The 10,537-nt window shown below is 43.7% G+C and overlaps 1 protein-coding gene across 2 annotated transcripts in view; it reads right to left on the minus strand.

Annotated features, from left to right (window-relative positions):
* The window catches only part of fam91a1 (family with sequence similarity 91 member A1), a 47,791-nt gene extending 44,770 nt beyond the window's left edge, over positions 1 to 3,021 (minus strand). For both annotated transcript variants that reach the window (XM_056582226.1, XM_056582227.1), the window contains exons 1-3: positions 2,757 to 3,021; positions 1,915 to 1,999; positions 1,451 to 1,602 (exon numbers count right to left, since the gene is read on the minus strand). In XM_056582226.1, coding sequence (XP_056438201.1) covers positions 1,451 to 1,602; positions 1,915 to 1,999; positions 2,757 to 2,828 — 309 coding nt within the window. In that variant the 5' untranslated portion in view covers positions 2,829 to 3,021. The remainder of the gene's footprint in view (positions 1 to 1,450; positions 1,603 to 1,914; positions 2,000 to 2,756) is intronic.
* Positions 3,022 to 10,537: the final 7,516 nt, after the last annotated feature.

A 10,537-nucleotide genomic window follows, 5' to 3' on the forward strand; every position in this document is an offset into this window, starting at 1 on the left:
CCTGTACGCAGGTTGTATACAATATATCCATAGATATGTTGTTTTTACTTTTTGGATTAAAAAGAAAGCATGTCAGCAAACTCCATGTCGGCCCTTAGTATGATTATCATTTCATCATAGAGTGGCCCTTTGTGAAAATGAGTTTGACACACCTGATATAGGTAATGTAAGGTCTGTCTCACTTGTATTAATTTTACTCTGAAATAACTTGAATGGAACTTTAGATGTCTGGGGATAAGCAGCAGTCAGGTAGCTATTCAAAGCTATAATTACCTGCCTATTTTGTTTATTTAGGTAAAGCATTATGAAAAAAAATGCATGCGCAATAAAGTATACAACAAAATTTGCCGCACGCGCACTGTCCTATTCCCTCTTGGGCTAAGCCCCGGATGTTTCAGAAACCTAGAAACGCCCCTGGTGAGCATGACGGCATACATGTGTGATGTCATGCCTAAGTAGAGAGGATGTAACCGATGTTTTGATTCACTTCAGTTCTTAGTCCAATTCCTTGCATCTAGAATGGCTAAAAAATGTTTTTTGGAGCTCTGGTCTCGACATAGATAACACAAGCACCTATATTTAGGCTTCCTGGTTATGTCAGGTGAGGGATTGATTAACTAATACCATTTAAAGAGGTGGTTTGTTCATAAATTGACTAGAATAAGTTTAGCCTTTTGATCATAGAATAGAAAATCTATCTGAGATTTCAATTTGTTTTTAAGAATGTTCAAAATGCAGTGGAATGAATTATTGTTTCATGGCCTAGTTATTATGTTATGTTAGTTGATGTATGTTGCTTAATTCTTTCCCAGTAGTGCAAGTTTCCATAATTAAGGGATTTATTTGAACACACACCTCTGCAAGGGCATTATTGCTTCAACTTCGGATAGTATTTGTTGTGTATTAGTATGAGCTTTGAATCCATTATTGTATTCTCCATTTCGGAATGGTTCTGAGAATGGTTATCTCTGAAGAAGATTTAGATGAGACCGAAAGACTAGGATTTTAAAATATAACCAAAACCAGTCTCAATCTCCTCTAACCAGTAAGAAACACAAAGTTTAGGTTGTGCTGCTTTAGCCCCCCAAGGGCCTGGCTGAAATAAACTAACAACTAGAGTTTCTGCAGTTGGCGTTTCAATGAGAGAGGTCCAGGGGAAAAACAGGGCTACGCCACTCAACAGACTGGAACCAAAGCCTGGTGGGTTTCTCTGTCAGTGCATATCATTTCAATAACTTAAAGTTGCTTTGGAAGAAAGCATCTGCCAAAGTTTACTCTATGCATTTATATATTTAGGCAATTTAACATATCCAAAGTCACTGTTTATTTTCTCTGATGCATGTAATTTATGAGCTGGTGGGGGTTAGACCTCAAGGAGCCCGCCATACACTAGGGTTTGAACCCAGAGCATTTTGTCTGCATAGTTATTCTATTGCGAGTACGTCCTTACCTCCATGATCCCTATGTAGTAGGAGAAGGGGGTGACGCGCAGGCCCTTCACCATGATGTCAGACAGGTGGTAGGGGTACAGCATCAGGTGGTCCCGGCTGTACTTCAGCAGCTCCTCATAGTATTTACGCTCATCCTTCCTCACGTGACGCACTACACACACACACACACAGGTAGTTGGTATTTGCATGCATAAAAAGGGGTACTGATACCTTGCTGAAGATCATTTCATCTCACAAAAACTTGTATAAAGAGACAAGCTAAATATAGGTGGATTCATTTCGCTACAACCTTTCTGGTGTCGGGAATAATAGGATTGATATAATTTAGGGTATAACGGGTGTGGATTATATTATAGGTACAATATGTAATCTTTCATGGTGGCCCATCAAGACCCATTTTATACTTACATACATACAACAGTGACAGTGCGTCGCTGCATATAAAAGGAGTACATGTGCTCACCTAGGTTATTGCGGAATCGCAGCTGGTTGCGGATACTGTACAGCAGGACATGTTTCTCATACTCCCGCTGAGAGTTTCCCAAACTCTGCAGAAAGAAAAGGAAGGAATGCACATTTCAGCAGGTCATCGGTAATCGGAGATGTGATGTATCCGATGGAATATGAGCGGAATTCAAATCCGCTCAATTCAGTCTCACATTGAACATCTCAAGCTCCAATAAATAAAACGTATTGGAGCTACAATCCATGTCATTAACAGCATCACGGTAGCGGCTACAGAATGCATTGATATATATCGACATTGTGGAGAAAAGTCTGATGCTATATAATGAAGAACTGTGAACCGGTGATCATGTGACGACTCGAGTCTATAGACATTGACCTGCTCCCTTTAATAAAGACATGCTCCCTTTAACAAAACATGGTTACGCTCCCTTTAATAAAGACATGGTCCCTATATTAAATACATGGTCCCTATAATAAAGACATGGTCCCTATAATAAAACATGGCTCTGCTCCCTATAATAAAGACATGCTCCCTATATTAAAGACATGGTTCATATATTATAGACAAACTCCCTATATTAAAGACATGGTCCCTATATTAAAACGCATGGTCCCTATAATAAAGACATTCTCCCTATAATAAAGACATGCTCCCTATAATAAAGACATGGCTTTGCTCCCTAGAATAAAATAAATCATGTTGATTTATTCGGTTCAATGCATGCATCCTTCTTGTGCATGTTGTCTCGAAACTGACAGCTGGTTCGATCGCACAGCACGGTGTCCTTCCCTGACAGGTTAATATATCATATATACATATAATGGACAAGATAGTACCTGCTTGACGTTTGCTGGTATCTTGCTCCACGGGTCGTTCTGCCTGATGTGGAACTCAACGTCCGTGTTCATAGCTTCTAGTGGGCTAAACGCTGTTGTCTTCAGATGTCTGGACACACGGGCTGCTGGGTGGGTCCACAGAGACCGTACCCCCTGTACCCCCCGATAATTGACAGTGGAAGACAAATTGGGTTTATACAAATAAAAACACCGCGTCTGAGGGTTATGCTCTTCTTCAATAATGCCAACTTCCGTGTTGTATTGTCGAGCGTCACGAGCGTCATGCTGTTGGCCTTATTCGTCACTTCCGCCCAGTGCGTGACTGACGTGATGTCAATGAAGTGCAGATAATTAGTAGCTCTTTAATGGATTAGATCAGGGGTTCTCAACCTTTTTGTTTCCAAGGACGGGCATATTCATGTAAAACATTTGGAGGACCAGTAGTCAATTTTGAATGCCTTCATTTTTAAACAAAGGATGTGGCTGTTTTTCAAGATGGTTCATGTCATATTCACAACGAAAAACACTGTTAATATCATTAACGTTTATTAAAACACCTGTAAAGCGAAGTGATACATGTATAGTGCAAATGTGTAAATGTTATTAAGCTAGTGTGTTTATGTGTTGCTTGGCAACAGTTCAGTCCCAGTCCAGTTACAGATCTATTTGTGTTGGCGGAGCCATATAAATCATTAAATAAACAAATCATAATCTGTTGTTGCTTATTAATGTTAACTAATTAATGGTGCTTTTAGAACTGTTGTATAAAAGCAATATCACACTAGAGGTTGTGCTGCTGTTATACTGAATATCAGCACGGTGTGATTATCTTCGGCACTCGGCCTACGGCCTCGTAGGCCTACCTACAACCGAATCACAGCCGTGCTATTCAGTACAACAGCACTCCCCCCGAATGTGATATCATGATAATCGATAGAAGGCCCGTCATTATCGGGAAAATAAGCCCCGACAGGGCGAACCGGCAAATGACCGGACATCGATGCGAAGCGGAGGTGTCTTGCTTCGCCCTGCAGGGGCTTATTTTCGATAATGACCGGCGACGTTCATTATGCCGCTTATTACACGGCTACTTGCCGAAACGAAAAGATAACTTCACACGGTGTGCCTTTTTACTATTTATTTATTACCAGCATTCGTAGTGTTGATCAGCAGAGAAATAGTCAGCCAAAGACGTTGATAAATTACCAGACTAATTGCGTAGTGATACGAAAGACGGCAAAAAAAATCCACTTTCCTTGACAGCGGTCATTTTATGCTTTACAGGTGTTCTAATTACCTGCATGAGTGCTGCATGCAGTGTTCAACTATTGTTCTTCATAAGTCTTATTCTTTCTTTCTTTCTTTCTTTCTTTCTTTCTTTCTTTCTTTCTTTCTTTCTTTCTTTCTTTCTTTCTTTCTTTCCTTCTTTCTTTCTTTCTTATTCTCTACAAACTTTGGGACCTATCTCCTTCCTAAATCTTTTGCCTAGAGACTCCATTCACGTTTTTAAATATTCACAATAGATTGGAATTGCTTGGAACTGCTAAATTAGCATATAAAAGGAAAATAGAGGTCTACATCATGGACAAAAACCCACGTCAGGTGTGGCAGGGAATACAGCACTTCTCTAACTACAAGGGCCACAACATCACAACTACCAACTCTGATGCTACAAGGGCAGAGGAATTAAACAGTTTCTTTGCCCGGTTTTAGGCGGATAGACAACCAACGCCCCCCCCAGCCTTCACCAACACCCCGCTCCAGGAACATCAGGTTAGAAGGACACTGAGGAAGTGAACCCGAGGAAGGCGGCTGGAGCCAACGGCGTACCGGGGAAAGTACTCAGAGCTTGTGCAGACCAACTCACAGGGATTCTCACCAAGATCAACATCTCTCCGTCCCTAGCCACCATCCCATCCTGCTGGAAATCAGCAATTATCATCCCAGTCCCAAAAACGTCAGCTGGCAAAAGCGGAAATTACCCCAGGCCCATTGCACTCACGTCAGTGGTGATGAAATGCCTGGAGAGGCTGGTTGCCCAGCACATCAAGGCCTGCCTCCCAGCATAATTTGATCCCCACCAGTTTGCTTATAGGGCTAACCGCTCTACTGAGGATGCCATCGCCATCACCCTCCACTCTACACTGAGCCACCTCGAACACCCAGGCACCTATGCAAGACTGCTCTTCATAGATTACAGCTCAGCCTTCAATACAATAATCCCGGACATCCTGATAAATAAACTACGCGGCCTACACCTCCCTGCCTCCACCTGCGCTTGGATAAAGGACTTTCTTTCCAACAGACCACAACAAGTGAGACTCGGCCCCCATCTCCCCTCCCCCCTCACACTCAGCACTGGCTCCCCCCAAGGCTGCGTGCTGAGCCCACTTCTGTATACTCTATACACATCTGACTGCTCTCCCTCCCACCCCTCTAACCTCATTATAAAATTTGCTGACGACACCACTGTGGTCTGACTCATCTCTGGGGGCGACAAGACGGCATATAGAGATGAGGTCCCGCAGCTGTCAGCATGGGGTTCAGCAAATAACCTCCAAATAAACACATCAAAAACTAAGGAAATCATCAAAGACTTCAGACGACACAGCACAGCCCATGCCCCCCTGCACATCAACGGGGATTGCGTGGAGAGGGCTCCGTCCTGCAAGTTCCTGGGAACATACATCTCTCAGGAGCTTTCTTGGTCCACAAACACAACAGCAATAAAAAAAGAAGCCCCAGCAGCGACTATGAGAATTCTCAGAAAAAAAACATCTTGAACAAAAGCTGCTGGTGTCCTTCTACCGGTCAACCATTGAAAGTGTGCTCACTTACTGCATCACAGCATGGTATGCTGGGAGTTCGGCGGCAGACAGGACGGCCCTTCAGAGGGTCATAGGCACAGCTCAGAAGATCACAGGCTGCCCACTGCCCTCCCTGGAAGAGCTGGCCAGCTCCCGCTGCCGAAACAGGACCAGATCCATTCTAAAAGACGCTGCGCACCCTGCTCACCACCTGTTCGATCTGCTTCCCTCTGGCAGGCGATACAGGTCAATGAATCATGCACCACCAGACTAACCAACAGCTTCTTCCCCTGGGCCATACGTACACTAAACAAACAATAACCCCTGTGCAATACATAGACAACCACATGAACGATCACCACTACCTCTGGACATTCCTCATTGTATACCTTCCTGGACCTGCTGCTATTTAGACATATGTGGGCGGGAGGGTTGTTGTCTGGGAGGGAGGGGAGGGTGTCGGACACCTAAATGTGCCTTAAGTGGAATGCAGGGGGAGGGGTTATTGGGGTTATTGTATTATTCTTTTTAATTAAAAAAAAAAAAGCACTGAACAAGATCTGCACCTTAAAGGGACTCTTACCTTTGTTGCATTTTTACACTTTTTTTGGATAAGGTTAAATTGGTATTAATAAGGTAATAACACTCTAATATGCAAGACAGACCCACCAGGAGTAAAAACAAACATTTATTTTACTCTCATAATATTTAGTGAAAACTTCAACCAATAAAATTCTTCGGACCGAATGACCTTATTGGCCGACAGACCTGTCTGTTTGCTGCATGGATATATAAGGTTTTCCGTCTGCTTCTTGTGGCGCATTCGGGCCCGCGTCATCAAGGCGCGTCCTCAACTAGAGGGTTTGTTTTGATTCCACGGCAGACAGTAGCGAGTAGCGACCGTAGCGACTGACGATGGCAGACCAAAGTGGTCCACGGCGTACTGAAACTGCACCATTCAGTCCGATTAGGGGACTCATCTCGGACTCAGACTCACAGAGTTACCCTCCTCTGGAGCCTCAGGAAGACCTCCAGACTGTTGGCCACCAACTGCACCATTCAGTCCGACAAGGGGACCCGATTCGGCCTCAGAAGCCAAGTGGTCCCGCTCCCCTGGATGATTCTCAGGACCTCCAGACCGTTGGCAACCAACCGCACCACTCAGTCCGATTAGGGGACCCATTTCGGACTCAGACGCGACGTTGTCCCGCTACTCTGGAGCTACTGGAAGACCTCCAGACCGTTGGCACCCAACCGCACCACTCAGTCCGATTACGGGACCCATTTCGGACTCAGACGCGACGTTGTCCCGCTACTCTGGAGCTACAGGAAGACCTCCAGAACGTTGGCACCCAACCGCACCACTCAGTCTTATTACGGGACCCATTTCGGACTCAGACGCGTCTTCTTCGGACTTCTTGTTTACTAGACCCCTGGTAGATATTATGACCCCTGGGAGTCTAAACATAACCCATGGGAGTCTAAACATAACCCATGGGAGTCTAGAACTTTTGTACTGTAGCGACCCTGGGACAGTTAAATAGTTTGTGTGTTATGTGTTACATTATATTTCGTTGTCCGCTATGCCAGTTGTTCTATGTGTATGTATTGTAATGTTCTTCTTGTCAATCAGCGTGGGGGCGAATCATTAGGTCAGCTGGGGGAGGGCCTTGGAAGAACAGGAGGGTGGGGGCCTGCACGCGAGTGAGACCGTGTTGGGGGTTGCCGGGGTAACTGGGGTTTGTTTTGTGTCGGTTTTCTGCCGTTGGTTACAATGTTACGGGTTTCAGTGACCTGGTTTTGGTTCATTAAAACTACCTTCAACTACTAATGACTCGACATCATTATGTCACCGGCGAGGTCGTTACAGTACTCACTATTACAGTACAGTACTCAAAATAACGCTTAGTTTTGTACGCTTAGGGGGTGGGGCATTGGAGGAAGGCGGGATGATTTGAATGTGCTGTAATTCTCAAATGCAACAAAGGTCAGAGTCCCTTTAATTTCGTTGTGTAAATACACTGTATTTAACCCAATGACAAATAAAGATTATATTCTATTCTATTCTATTCTAAACGGAATTTCGATTTGATTTAAACTTTCTTCAGAATGACAGTTGTAGTTTCATACCGGCTTCGTTTTCAGTTGGTCTCATTGATTTACGTTGACGCCGGAGGGGATGACGTTCAGCAGTGTTGCCAGATTGGGCGGTTTTCCCGCCAGATTGGGCTGCTTTTGGAGGACGATCAGGCAGTGTTGCCTGATTGGGCGGTTTTTCCCACTCTATTGAGCTACTTTAATCACACCGGCTAGCTATTCTCTTAATGACACACACACACACGCACACGCACACACACACACACACACACACACACACACACACACACACACACACACAAGTAGTCCGGTATCAACCCCGGCGTACTCGGTTGCTGAGTGACGTCAACGTCTTTGGCAGACTATTTCTCTGCTGATCAACACTGCGAATGCTGGTTACAAATGAATTGTAAAAATACACACTGTGTGTCTTTTCGTTTCGGCAAGTAGCTGTGTAATACGTGGGATAATGTATAGAACGTCGCTGGTCATTATCGGGAAAATAAGCCCTGATGCGAATCTGAGGTGTCTTGCTTCGCCCTGAAGGGGCTTATTTTCCCGATAATGACCGGCGACGTTCTACAAGTTATTATCACTTACTTACAACACCTGTAAAGCGGAGTGATACATGTGTAGTTAAAAGTCTCAGTGCTGTTATAAGGTGCGTTCTTGGTCCTGGGGATAACGAGACAGCTCACCAGTGATGATGCTGACGCTTACGCGTGTTCCCGACAGCGACCGTTCATTCGCACTGCGTTGGGAATCTAAAAGTTTTTCACAGCAGGTTTTTTCTTTCAGACAAAAAACAGTCAGAACTAAACAGAACTTAGTCAGATCAGTTTCAAGTTCGAACGCCTTTATTTCCTTGTAGCCTATCACCTACTATCCTTTTGCTTTTATTTATGAGAAGCACATTGTATTGCCACTGTATGGAAGGCTACACTTGCCCTTATCTAGAGCTGGTTTACCAGTACACAACGTTTAAAACTGAGCAAAGTCGATGCCATCAGACGGTTACAACGTCAATCAATATATGTGATGTAATGGTTGATTCTTTTATTGAGTAAAACTTTCATGTTCCGCCATATTCAAGTGCATCACTAGTAAACCATGTGTCACCAACTGGGCAACTCTGTTATCAAAATCTGGCCCCAGTTGCCGAACGGAAGTAGAATCATAATGGCGTCATGAGGTGTCGTTCACGAGAGCTTTCCGACGTCACAAAAGTATCAATAAATTCCAGCGAAGTGAACATGCCAATACTCTATATCAGCATTCATGGAATGCCTCGTGACCAATCAAATTACTCGGTCGGAACTAACTGTTGTAGGCTACACAATGCAATTACAGTCCTTACCTACAGTGGTTTAGTTGCATATTGCTCGCATTTATGTCTATGTTTTGGAGGAAATAAGATGATTCGTATGGCCTAATTTGTAAAATATGACGAAAAAACATTTAGTTTTTCGTCGCGGACCGGCTGGGTTGGGAATCACTGGTTTGATGGACATAGTTGATTATTATGAAACAAATGGTACAAACGATATGACAGTAGGCCTACTTACTATTTATCGAACAAATCAATACTATTAAAGATTCAATGCAGTATGTTATATCATGTAAAAACATTTCTCTGATGACTTAAATAGGTCAGTAGGAGACCTATACAAGAAGGGATATTGTTGGTTGTTCAATTGTGGGAATTAAGAATCAGTTGTTGGGTGTTTGGGCTCCATGTTGCTTGAGCAACATGGATTTTCTCTTTTAGATTTTTACGTATTTAAATTGTGTTAGATAATATCTGCTTCTTTACAGTAAACATTGTAGCATCTGTCCATCCGTCCATCTGTCAGCCACTTTGTTCTCTTCCTGCTTATTTTCCTATCTAAAACACAAAATAAACGCTCATCTCTCAGAACCTTACAGAATGTGTAAAACATCGGTTGCAGTATATCAGTCCTCTTCACCTGCATCTTCAGAAAAAAAAGATAAGATGAGGTAAGATATCATCTTTATATCACAGGAGACGTGGACGTGGTCACTTTAAGTATGAAGTTGACACTCCGTAGAAACCTGCCAGGGTTTTCATGGCTACGACGGCATTGAGACTGCACCACCACATTGTAATGTGTTTGTGTGTGGTGAATTTGTGTGTGTGTGTGTGTGTGTGTGTGTGTGTGTGTGTGTGTGTGTGTGTGTGTGTGTGTGTGTGTGTGTGTGTGTGTGTGTGTGTGTGTGTGTGTGTGTGTGTGTGTGACAGCGGACTCCAATGAAGTCGTGTCATTCAATCCATCCGCACATAGCTCCCACTCTCCCGGTGGCTAAACAAACACGGCCGTAACTCACCTCACGGTGGCCCCCTAAGGAGACACCAGCAGGAGACAGCAAAGATGACAGAGATGGTGGGAGATTTTAAATGGAAAGAGATTGAAGTGTCTTTATAGTATGTGGAAACAAGAAGGAACCAAAGAAGAAGAGGGCTACGACGTCAACGTCCTTTACAAACTCTGCATCCATCACTGAATGGGCTAAGAAACAACTGACAAGAGACTCTATTTAAACTCCTTAGACTAAAGTTCCCAAAGTATATGATCAAACTATCAAGCTATAGTTCAAACTGTCCATTCTAATGAAATATAAGCTTATATATAAACAGCACAGAACTACCAATGAGGATGAAATATATCTTGACCAATAGGAAGTCTTGAGCGGTAAGCTGTTCCCCCTGATCACGCCCATCCTCAACACCCTATATTGACCTCCCTATGCTGCCCACACCAGGAGGGGTTAACAGCATCAATGTTTGGGATACAATTGAGTCAAGAGATATAGTCATTTGCTCCCCCCCCATCCCCCATTCTCTTGTGATTGTTAATA

Source organism: Gadus chalcogrammus, chromosome 22 (genome assembly GCF_026213295.1).
Source record: "Gadus chalcogrammus isolate NIFS_2021 chromosome 22, NIFS_Gcha_1.0, whole genome shotgun sequence".
In the NCBI taxonomy this organism is placed as follows: domain Eukaryota; kingdom Metazoa; phylum Chordata; class Actinopteri; order Gadiformes; family Gadidae; genus Gadus; species Gadus chalcogrammus.